The sequence below is a fragment of the Aethina tumida genome, chromosome 7 (genome assembly GCF_024364675.1).
Source record: "Aethina tumida isolate Nest 87 chromosome 7, icAetTumi1.1, whole genome shotgun sequence".
In the NCBI taxonomy this organism is placed as follows: Eukaryota; Metazoa; Arthropoda; class Insecta; order Coleoptera; family Nitidulidae; genus Aethina; species Aethina tumida.
Window position 1 is genome coordinate 6,250,336 of NC_065441.1, and position 13,337 is coordinate 6,263,672.

The 13,337-nt window shown below is 29.7% G+C and overlaps 1 protein-coding gene across 1 annotated transcript; it reads left to right on the plus strand.

Moving 5' to 3' along the window:
* Positions 1-1,521: 1,521 nt before the first annotated feature.
* LOC109607028 (high mobility group protein DSP1-like) lies at positions 1,522-11,333 on the plus strand. The gene is made up of 5 exons (XM_049969933.1): positions 1,522-2,199; positions 7,353-7,814; positions 10,219-10,379; positions 10,503-10,677; positions 10,736-11,333. The coding sequence occupies exons 1-5, from the start codon at positions 1,753-1,755 to the stop codon at positions 10,844-10,846; spliced, it is 1,356 nt and encodes a 451-aa protein (XP_049825890.1). The 5' UTR covers positions 1,522-1,752; the 3' UTR covers positions 10,847-11,333.
* Positions 11,334-13,337: the final 2,004 nt, after the last annotated feature.

Here is a 13,337-nt window from a genome sequence, read left to right on the forward strand (position 1 = left end):
GTTTTATATAATTTTCATAAATTATGACCTAAATTTTTATTTACAATTTTGTATGTTTTAACTTATAATAGTTAGTTGGTAATTTGTTTACTGTTAAATTGATTTTTTATCATTAACTTCTCATTGTAACTTATTTTACTTGAAAAAAAAGTTTCTAAATTTACTTTAAAATCAATGAATCAATAAATTCATTATTATTTTTAATTTAATTTTAATGAAAATAATATGTAAGTAACAAAATGTGTTAACAAATCCTAATTTCCACAATTTAAATAAGAAGGTATAGTTATAATTGATTACTTTTAAAAAATGTTTATTCCTTTTCATAATTTTTTATAGAAGTAAGAATGATTATTATAATTTCAACTTCTTTGACACTATAATTATTATTAAAATTCTAAATATTTAATAATACTTTTCATACTATGCCTGAATTCGAAGTATTTTGTACTTTTTAAAGCTATTTTTGTTCATCTTTCTTTTGTTGTTTATTTACTATAAAATAGAAATTCAGTTTAGTTAGTTTCAATGTGATTTTGATAATTCCTTACAATAGGTTAAATTATTGTTAAATTTAATAATTTCTTAATAATAATAATAATAATTGCTTAATAAAATAATCTTTAGGTTTAAATCGATTTCCCAAATTAATTTTAAGGTTTAAATATTGAAGCCTACAAATTTACATTTGACAATCTAAAGTAAAATTAGAAGTTTAATTAACATCATTATTTTCATGTCATTCATTTTTAATTTGTTTACTTTTAACGTTAATTTCAACGGTAACTTTCTTTATAAATTCACACTGATGTTGATTTAAAAGTTTTCGAATTTGTACTTTGGATAATTTTGTGTAAAAGTTAAATTAAAGTCGTTTCCTGTTTTCAGTATTTTTATGTGTTTAAAGTTTTCTGATTTCCTTTTTTTTAATATTGCTTTTGGTTGTCTATTTATTTGTTTTGAAATCCAATTTTAATGTTAATTTCAACTGTATTAAAATGAATGAAAATAAGTCATACTCGGTTTGTGGAATACAAAAAAGTATGTTGTATTTGTGATATTATAGATAGAATTTGTTGTTTTCCATATGAATTGTACATTTGAGCCACCAAACCATAGAGCTAATTAGAGTTAACATACGAGTGGGCAAATTAATTAATTAATGGTAAGACGACCGGAAAAATTAACCAGTTGATCGTGGCCATCGGAATGAAGGGCCTGTGGCGACATTTTCGCGGATTCGCAAAAGCGGAACGATCGTCTGCACGATTTGCATATTCGGAGTTGCGAATAGTTCCCATCGGAGCCCCGGTCCCTCGACCCTCTCTCACCCCCCACCCCTCCTTCCCACTCTCTCACTATGCCGTCCCTTCGGGCCGGAGCGGTGGTCGGGTGGTGTTTTCCATCCGGATCGATGCGGCAACCTCGCGCGCATCCCCCGACGTTGCCGCCTGATGAACGGCAGGCGTTCCAACGCGCCAACTCAACCCGTTTTCGTGCGCCCAGCCATCGCCACCATATTCCGTGAGTTCTTGCCGCGCGTCTCTCTCTCTGTCTCACCGTTCATCCGCTCCTATCGGTTGTCGTTCGTCTCGTTCGTTCGTACAGTTGCTGAAACGCGTCCCCGCAATCTGAAAGTCTTGCGTAGCATTTTACCGTGTCGAGTGTGAGCGCACATTTTTATTGGTGATAAGTTGATGGTGTGGTGAAGTTCTAAAGAGGAACCTCCGCGCGGAGGGTAAGCCAAACGCGATGTCCGAGCATCTGCACAACAACTGGCGCGAGGAGAATATGTGGTGGTCGGGTGGCGAGCACCAACAGCAGCTCCTGCACCAGCAGCAGCTGGCGGCGGCCGCGGCGGCACAGGCCCACCACCACCAGGCCCAGATCGATGCGGCGGCCAGTAGTGCCGCACCGACCGGCACCCAGCAAATGTTCTCGTACAAAATGGCCAACACGTTCCAGAACGTGAGCCAACCGCCCCCGACCTCGACCGTGAGCAACGTGTCGTCGACGTCGCCGGTGGGGGCGGCCGGCATCAAGGGCTACGACTACATGACAGGTGGCAATCCGACTATGAACATGCCGGCACCCGCGGCCCAATGGTGGTATCCGCCGTCCACGATGGATAACATGCACGGTGCGATGCAGAGCATGCACCACCAAAACATGCCACCTGCACACACACCCCCGCCGTCGGTAAGGACAACAGCCGCGAGCGTCGCGACGTAAACAAACAAACGGACAGTCGTGACCGAGACGCTTTATTTTTATTACGCGACGTCTGTGACTCTATTATTAACGTTTGTATCGTATTTCTATAAAAAGTTATAAATTCGAAGTAAACGTGGGGTTGCTTTTTTATTTTGAGTATTATTGAATTTTCTCAATTAAAAATTTGGCTAAAATTATTACAAAAATTATTATTAAATAAATAATAATAAACCAAATTTGATAATTTAATTTTATAAACACACAAGTTAATCAATTTTCTGTTTTACAGATATTATTATATTAAATATTATGTCAAAATTCTCAGTAGTCATAATCACAGTCTCCTTTATCAAAGACGTCGGTATGTAAATAAACTTTCTTGTTAGTACCATAATCTCAATAAAATTTGAAAATGTCATAAAATATATAATATTCAAATATATGACTATATATTTTAATTTTAAAAATTTAACGTTTTCAATGGCATGGTTAATCGAAATCTCCATAGAATTAACAAAATTAATTAAACTGTGATTTTAGAGAAAAAAAAAAAAATAAAAAAATACACTTAAGTACAACAATCATACTTCAGTAAAGATTGAAAACTTTGTATATGAAATTCTGTGAGGAAATTTATATTTTCATAATTAACAACTAAAATTATCAAAATTTAATAAAAAAACATGTTTGAAAAATTATATTTTAAAAGAAAAATTAATATAAAAAAATAAGATAAAAAATAAATAATTGAATTAAAAATAAAGGAATGTTGAAATTTTCACAGCAAAAAACTTACAATAAATTTAAAATTCTGTGAGAAAATTTAAATAATTTTACAATTTTGATGAAAATTCTGTATTTAAAAAAATCATAAAATTTCAGTAAATTGTGTATTTTAAATTTTAAAAATAAATCAAAAAAGCTCATGAAAATTTGAAATTTTTGTTAGTTTATATTTAAAAAAAAAATACAATTTTTAGGAAAAAGACATAATTTTTGATTTTTTTAAGAATCCAAGAGTTAAAATATATAAAATGAAAACTATAAAATAAAAAATTATAAAAATCATTAAAATTCAATATTTTTAAGTGTTACAAATTTTACGTTTCTAAAAACTTAAAATTCAAAAGCACTCAAAAAACTCTCATTAATATTTGAAATTCTATAAAAAATCTAATAAAATTTAAATAATTCTAAAATGTTGAGAAAGAATATTAAAAATTCTACACTAAGAACGAAAATCTTAAAAATTCAATAAAAATGTTTTTAAAATAATATATAATTAAATAACCCATAAAAATAAATTTCTGCAAAACAACAGTCAGTAAATGTGGTTTTAATTCTAAAAATTAAATGCTATAAAAAAATTATCAAAATTTTGTAAAAAAAACATGGAATTAAACTTATAAATTAAATCAAAGATGACTTGAGAAATCAAATTTCAACAAAAACTTTCAGGAAAATTTGAAAATCTATAAAAATATTTAAATAATATTTTTGGGGTTAAAAATCATCAAAATTCGGTACAAAAATATTTTAATTCGATATTTTTTATGGAAAATTATATTGAAACTGACCAAAAATTTCAATCAAATTTTCTAATTTTATTACAAATTTAAATTTGAAACTATTCATAAACAATATGATTTATTTCAGTTGGAAATTTTCTGATGACTCGTTAAAACTTGAAAGTTTCCAGAGATGCTTAAATTGATTTTACACAATATTATACATACTATGCTAATTGAATTTATACTAATTGTTAAAATAATGTACTACTCACTCATTGCCGATAATGTTTATTAAAACAATTCAGTAAAATATACTTTTTTTTGTTTTTGTTATAACTGTATACAATATAAATTAAATTTGGTTTATTTTGAAATATATTTTAATTATAAATTAATTCAAATTTTCGAATCTTCAGTAGTAAATATTAGAAATAAATTTATTTGCACATGGTAAATATGCAACCTTTCATTATTTATAGTAGTATTTTTTAATAAAACTAGATGTTGGTTACTCAAAAACGCAAAAAGGGCTAAATCTAATACAAAAAAGTAATTAAATTTCATCAAAAAATATACACGGCTTCGCGTACGAAACATTTTAAAATTGACCCTTAATTAATTTTAGAGCTACACAGATTCAACACCGAAAGCAATTAAAATTGATTACTATAGGGCAAACAATAGGAAATTGTACGTACAATTTCAATAAGTCCAAATCAAACAAACGTCGACAAACAATGGCATGCAAATTTAATTTACAAGCGCATACAAATTGCAAGTTGCAATTTGGAATCAATCTTGGATGTATTGTTATGAGAAGTAAAAACTTTGAACTTAATATGTAATTTTGTGATTGTCAGAGATTCAAATAATTCAGTTTTTATTTATGCTTGATATCGATTTGTTTAGTTCAATTTTCGTATTTCGATAGTAATATTTAAATTTTACTCGAATTATTATTTTTAATTTTATTATCACTAACGTAACTGAACGAAAATATTTACACAACGGTTATCATAATATAATTTTATTTTTTCAAATTAACAAAAAAATCAAAACAAGTTGTTTTTAAATGATTTAATTTTGGTAAATTAGCTTCAAATTAACATTTTAGATAATTAATATTGATCGTTATTTTTATTTTTTAAATATTTTGTTTCAGCTATCTTAAGCTAGATTTAATTAATATTAATATTATTATTATTATTATTAATATTTAAAAGACGAATTGAAGTGGAGACCATTTTTATTATGACATAATATTATTTTATTTAAATTCAGAATGTTCTATTGTTCTTAATTTCACAATAAAATTTACCAATTTAATATATTAACTTTCCCAATTTAATATATAAAATACAGTAGTGGTCATTATTGTAGAAACTTTTTGAAATTTTATATATATAGTTTTACTATATTCTTATTTTATTTCTGAATTGAGATGGACATAAATATAGTAACTTTTGGAAGGGACTTTTAATGATTAAATCGGTTATAAAGTGTTTTCCCATGTTTTTTATAGAGTTGATGTCTGGAGATTGGGACAAGCAAGATTAAACATCGATGATTAGATCTTTTAACTAATCCGACAATTTTCGATTTGTTTTGGAATCGTTTTGTTGAAACACATTTATTAAGAGCATCATTTCTTCAATATATGGAAGCAAATTGTTATTTAATATATCCCTGCATATAAATTTATCTAAGGTGGCATAATTGAACCACTACCATGTTTTACTATAGGTATATCAAACGCTATGTGGTTTGGTCCCTGTAGGATGTTTAATATAAACAGCCATTGTGCATAACTTACACAACAATAATAGAAAAAACACTAAATAAGACATCCAGTTCAGCTCCTATTTTTAATGTATCCTTCATTTTTTAATTAATTTTAAGTTGCTTTTTTTACATTACAAAAAGTTCTAACATGACATTTCGATACAATATATCTATTCTATTCTATTCTATTTACTGCTGTCAGTTTAAATATAACTACAATTAAATATTTTAAATAGTTTTATTACGAATTCAGAAAAATATTAGTCAATTATGACACATTATTTTAATTAAATTCAGAATGTTTTGTTTTACTTCGTTTTCATAAAATTATAAAAAAAATTAATGTTAGTTATTTTTACCCAACTAATGAGTATGTCATCACGTAAAACAACAATACACATGCATAACAATTATTACAAACTGTACATAAATCAAATGTGTACGAAATGCATAAGTAGCAATTATTTTTGATAAATTATGCCGTTATTAAATACCATACGACCAACAGAATTTTATGTAATAATTATTCCACGGACAAACGACATTTTTTATTAGCGGAAATATAATATAATTTTCCATATTCCGACCGTAAAAAGGCTCGATAAATTATAAAAGTGTCCCGTTTTAAAAACGGCAATAAACATTTTATATTTCCATCCCTCCGAACGTTTATATACCTGTTTTTATACCTAGTGCACTTTTATCCGGGTATCCGTTTACAAAAGGTTCGATGGCCGGTTTCTTTTTAAATGGATACTGGCAAGACGGCAATAAACATTTCGATACATTGTAAACGGGTCAGCTGGTATGAAAAAGTTCGAACGGACAATGCGGGGTGCAAAAATGCATGGAAACTTTCACAACTTTCGCTGTACTGAACTTCTTTTCGACCTCTGATGGTTCACAGCTGTATTTTTAGTCGCGTTATTGTTTTTGAAGTTATTTTAACAAGTGAACTATTTTATAAAGTTGAGAAAGTGTTCTCATTGCTAATTATATTTAACAATATTTTTTATATTTTATGTTTCAAATTAAAATTTCGTAATTTTTTTATATAATTTTAGCATTTGGTAAAAATAACATTTTACTATGTATTATTTATAAATTAAAAGGATAAAATATTGTTTCCTTAATCAAATCATTATTGTTATAAATAAAACTTAAAAATAGCACAAAAATAAGAAGACTAAAAGAGGAGTGAAACTGAAAATAATATTTAGAAATTAAAGTTTCTCAAAAATAATTTAAAAGGGTGGTAAAATATTGGTATATTAATCAAATTATTAATTGATACTGATGAAAATTTACAAGAGAATTATTTGCAAAAAATTCTTAAAAGAAACTAAAAAATGTAGAAAACTAAGAAAAAGAGGAATAAAACTAATATTATATAAATTATAAATACTTGAAAAATTGTAAAACTTAATATAACCATAAATAATATTTAAAAATGTAAATTCTTAAAAATATTTAAAAAAGAGAATAAAATATTGTTCTGTTAAACAATTTATTATTATTGTTTTTTAGGCTAATCACTCAAGAATGTTTACAACAAATTATAAAATAAACTAAAAGAATTTACAATGTAAAGAGAGAATTAAAATAAAGGATTTATTAAATTCTAAAATGTGACTAAACGTTATAGTGATAACATTATAATAAAGAATAAAAACTTTCAATGGTATTTTTTTATTTTAACAATCTATTTTTATATATGTAAAGCTATAAATAGTCAAAATTATTAGATTTATGTAAATTTAACGTGCAACACCAGTTAAAAATTGGAATCTTAAATAATTAGATTAGTATTTTAACATATTATAAAACATAACATTTCGATTACAGCAATCAGAAGCACAGTCGAGACAGGAGGAGGCACACAGACAGCGACAGGACAACGAAAGGCACCAACAACAACTGCACCAGCAGCACCAGGAGGCGCAGCAGCGGCAGCAGGACGCGATCCAACAGCATCAGCAGGCGTTAGCCGAGCACCAGGCCAGACAGCACCACCTCCAGCAGCAACAGCAACAACAGCAACAACAGCAGCAGCAACACCAGCGACTCCAGCAACCGCTGCAGCATCACCAACTTCACAACCAGCACCAGCAGCTGAACCCGCATTTACAGGTCGCGAACACGAGGACGAAGGGAAGGATGCCAAGGAAGGCCGACCAGAAACCCAGGGGCCCGATGACCGCTTACGCGTTCTTCGTGCAGACCTGCAGGGAGGAGCACAAGAAGCTGCATCCGGAGGAGAACGTCGTCTTCTTGGAGTTCTCCAAGAAGTGTGCCGAGAGGTGGAAGGTAAGTTTTAATAGTTTTACGATATTGTTTTAGTCTCTTTCAAATCTATTATTAATTTAAATCCTGACAACCTAAAACTAACAAAGATCCGATTTCAAAGGTTCAAATTGAAGCGAAACTTAATATTCCAATAGGTTGTAATTTATTACATTGTTACTGAGGTTTTTGACAGATTAAAAACAGTAGGGCAGCAAACGCCTAGACGGTCGTAATTCTAATATGTAAATAAGTCCAATTTGTTGAGGGACGCACAATGAGAACATATTTATTAAATTATTCACCCCCGACCCTTATTTTACGACCCTCGTACGCATTTTGATGACACACATGTCGACCCCTAAAACTATCACTGATCACATTTATGAAATCATGTCTGAGGAATGTAAATATTTTAATATACATAGTTAAAAGTTCAAAATTAACAAATTTTATTATTCTATTTAAATATTGAAATAATCAAGATATTCGTAACCATTTTTAAATTTAATAAATTCACATTTTAATGTTTTTCAAATATTATAACTCTTTTAGAGATCAAAATTTATTAACCTTATAGTTTTATATAAATATTGAAATCACCAAAATATATTGTAACCATTTTAAAACAATAAAAATTGATATTTTAATGTTATTTAAAGATTACAATTCTTTTGGAGTTCAAAATTTATAAATTCATTATTTTATTTAAATATTGAAATCATTAAATATATGTCGTAACCATTTTAAAAAACTGAAAAATTGATATTTTAATGTTATTCATAAATATTAATTCTTTTGCAGATTAAAATTTATAATAGTATTTTATTTAAATTTTGAAAGCATTAACCATTTAAAAAAACTAAAAATGAGTATTTTTTTGTTTTTCGATGAACACTCTTGGAGTTCAAAATTTATAAATTTTAATATTTTATTTAAATATTTAAAATATCAAGATATATCGTAACAATTTTAAAAACCTAAAAAATAAATATTTTAATGTTATTCAAAGATTATAATCCTTTCGGAGTTCAATATTTATAAATCTTATTATTATATTTAGATATTGAAATCATTAAGATATATCGTAACTATTTTTAAAACCTAAAGTGGATCTTTAAATGTTATTCAAAGATTACAATTCTTTCGGAGTTCAAAATTTATAAATCAATGTTTTATTTTCAATATTTACAATACAAATCTTATTAGTTATTATCATACAGAAGTATTTAAAATAATAAGATGTTTTATCTTTATAAAAATTCTATTGTTCTGATACTTTCTTCGTACAGTAAACATCACAATTCTTTTAAAATTATTTGTTGTGGTTAAACTCCCAAGATAAATCCCTGACCTTAAGCAGCCCTACTTATTATCATCCTTATCTTCCATTCACAGAACCTTCCATCCCGATTCCTACGAAACGCTGGAGCTCAACAGAGAGAGCGAGTGTTCCTTTGTTTCGCCGGGCACCCAATTTAATTACCATTAACCGATTGACCTGCTTCGTGCCGTTCCCCTCGGGGGTGAGTGTCGGCAGCTGCACATTTTTTCGGGTGCCCCCCCATTTTTAATGCCCTTCTTCGTCTCTCTTTCTACGCGTCGAAGGTAAACTGGTTTACGGGCCGGTTCGGAATGAAACGCACGGTGGTCTCATTCGAGATACGGGTTAAAGTTAAATTTTTAACAATAGGTTCATTGTTTGCTTGCTTTTTTATTATATTATTTTATTTAAGACGGTTACTATTAATTGTTTGTTACAAACACTTGGCAATTATCTGTTGTTCTTGTATATATATATATATATATATATATATATATATATATATATATATTGTAAAACAATTTATTAACTGAAATTTAACTTAGCCTCAAAGCAAAAATTGAATAAGTTGTGAGTTTTAGAACTACATATTTTATTTAATACATTTTTAAATAAATTAATTGAAACTATCCAAGCAATCATTATGGAATGAGAAAACGCCTTGAGAGTGGAAGGCAAAGTGTTTCGATTAGAGTGACCGCTTCCTATTAAAGTTCTTCAACGTGTAATTACTTGTTGTAATGGGATATTTGATGTTCTTATGTGCATATCTAGCGTAATAATATATAATTAATCTGTGGATGTTCGATAAAACGATTTTCTATAATATAATGTTCTAATTATCGATTACAAGATAATTTTCTTATTTTCGTTTTAGTAAAATGTACGGAAATAATTGTCTAGGGAAAACATTGTCTAGGGTCGTTTGTATCGAACACACACACGCAAGCGCCACAAGATGAAAATCAATTGTGAAATTTCAGAAAGGGTGAAATTAGGAGCACAGCCCTTTTAAAACACCACCCGCAACTCACGCCTTCCTTTATCGATTTCATTGTGCATCGCATTAAATGTAACAAGTATTGAATTCTATGTTGCTTTCAGACAATGGTGGACAAGGAGAAGAAACGTTTCCAGGAAATGGCTGAGGGTGACAAGAAACGGTACGAGGCGGAAATGTCCAAGTACACGCCGCCCCAGGGCGAGAACAAGAAGGGTAAGAAGAGGAAGCAAGTCAAGGATCCTAATGCACCAAAGAGAGCATTGTGAGTGAGTATACCGACTGGTATATATTAAAATATTACATAATTAAAACACAATAATATATTATATAACGGATAAAATTACAAGAACTTCTTATCTGAGAAAACTGCGTTGTTCCCCGTCAGGTCGGCATTCTTCTGGTTTTCGAACGAGGAGAGAGGCAACGTTAAAGCGGAGAATCCCGAATACGGCGTGGGAGACATCGCCAAAGAGTTGGGAAGACGATGGGCCGATGCGGATCCCGAAACCAAAGGTAGATTCGAGGCTTTGGCCAGCAAGGACAAAGCTCGATATGAAGAGGTACATAACTATTAACACCGTTTAAATAAATACTTAACGTTTATATTTTTTGTTTTAGCAAATGACTGCTTACAAAAATAGGAACAATCCTGCCTTGCAGAAACCGGTAGTACCTGAACACGATCCAGAGGACGACTATGAGGAGGCAGATGAAGAAGAAGACGACTAAGCTGTGATCTCCCGATTACCTCATCATTCAAATCGCCTTTTCATTCCTCCATTGTAAATAATACATACTAGCAGCAATGTATTGAGTTTGTTCTCTTTTTCAATAGTTTTTAACGTCGTATGGTTGTGTCGATTTGTTGAATTTGTTGGTTTTGATCGGTTTTAACAAAACTGGCTCTATAAGTGTAACCTTTTAATATAGTCCCTTTGTTTTGCCAACAGCATTAATAAATATTACAATAACTGAGTTGTTGTTGTTGTTGTTATCTTGGTCAAAATCAGCAGAGGGTGATGATATATTTATTTTTCTAGTGTCCCCGTACACGCTGTTGTGAGAAACGTTTCGGAAGTTTATATAATTTAATAACAGTTTTTTATGTGAGGAACAACACAGCTATACGATTTTAAAAATGTAGGTTGTAATTATATAATTTTTATGTATTATAATAAAGTTTTTTTAAGAATACAAGTGAATTTTAAATACTCAAGCCATCTGTTTTTTTTGTTCTTATCTTTAATGATAACTACACAAGTCTATATATAAAAATTTAGGACTTAACTAAAACAGTTCGGTGTAGTAAATAAATTACATTTGTGTTTTAAATTCCTAATAATAAATTTTTGCTTCAAATATTTATTGGTTTCAATCTAAAGTTAATGGTTGTGAGAAATAGATTAAAAGAATGAAAAAATTATTTCTGAAATTTTTTTGTTTTTTAACCAGTTTTCCCAGTTTAACAGGGAAAAATGTTGAAATTAATAAAAGTGTGCTAATTTAAAATACTGAATAAATTTGAGACTTATTAACGAGGTTTATTTAAATAAAGATACTAAAAATTAGTTTTTCTTCAAATACTGTGTTGACAGATAGGCAACCCAGATTACATTTATATAATTAAATAATTAAATTAATAAAAAGCAGTGATAAGTACTAATAACAATTTCTCCTTTCTTTCTTCCTTTCATTTTACTAAAATTTATTTATATGATTTCTAATTTTATATTTAATGTTTGATTTTATTTATGAAGTTATAAAATGGTATAAAATAAGAACTTAAACAGTTAATTCTATAAAGATAATATGTAACTGACTACAATTTCTCTTTTAAATACACAAAATATTTCAAGAATATTCTGATATTAAATGAATAAAAAGTATTATATAAAATCATTTTATAATGGTATCAAATAAAAGTTGAAACCAGTTAATTCTACTGAGATTAGAATGGCCACAATTACTCTTTTAAATAAATAAAATATTCCAAGAAAATTTTGATGTGATATAAATGATTAAAATCTATTATTTTAAAACAACTTAAAATGGTATGAAATAAGAGTTTAAAACAGTTAATTATATTCAAATTAGAATGGTCTAAATAAATAAAATCAATTATTTCAAATCACTCTAAAATGGCATAGAATAAAAGCTTTAAACAGTTAATTCAATTGAGATTAGAATGGCCAGAACTACTATTTTAAAGAAATAAAATATTCCAAGAAAATGCTGTTATTAGAAAAATGAATAAAATCAATTACTTTAAATCATTTTTCGATTACGATTTTTCTTGTAGCTAGTATAAAAAATCACAAACATTTGAAATCATTCTTTGTTTTTAACAATCCAATTTGATTTTAATGCAAGCAAAACAGGTATACTGTGCGTTCATTGTTACTTTAAACTGTCAGTTAACAATTGAATCGCCATATTTTTCAAGCAAGCGTTCCAGCGCCACTAATAATTAAATGCTCTATTTCAACCATAATCCAGCATTTTTACCTCAAATAGTCTACCTGCATCCTAAAACGGCCCCATAAAACTCATTCCACAATCCGAATTCAAAACGACATCATCACCTCATAATTGATTCCCGCTTATTTACTCACCAAGCACAGTTCGTTTCTCTTTATTGTGCAAGTAGGTTTATTATTGGTTAGAGAAAGAAGTGTAACCGAGTCGAAATCCCGTCCGTCCCATTGGCCCGGCCGACCGCTAAATTCGAATCCCACCAATCGCCGTGCCGAAACAAACACTGGCCGTTCGCCTATACACCGCATAAGTGGCGTGGGGTCACAAATACTAGCGCGGCGTTCAGTAGTTTTCACAGGCTTTGCAAGGTAAGAAATAATTTATATTTTTATTCGTACATATTGTCACGGTGCCATACTAGTTGTGGGTGTAGGTGTTTGTATAGTAAATCGGTCCGGCCACACGGTAAGTTTCGGTAATTGTTTGTATTTGGACGGCAGGCGATTTTGTGAAATGCTGATACCGTACATATAACTGTGGGCAAATGGCTGCCATAAGGAATAGCATTGGCTTCGGTGCCGGGAGGAATGATAATTTTTTTCTCGGCCGCCGTTCGGTTTTGGGGCGCGTTAATTTTTTCTCGGGTTCGTCGAATTATTTGCGAGTCGCGGTGAAAATTTGGCGGCGATCGGACTTGGGGAAATGGGCGAAATCGAATTTTGTTTTGGGCCGCTTTGTTCGCATT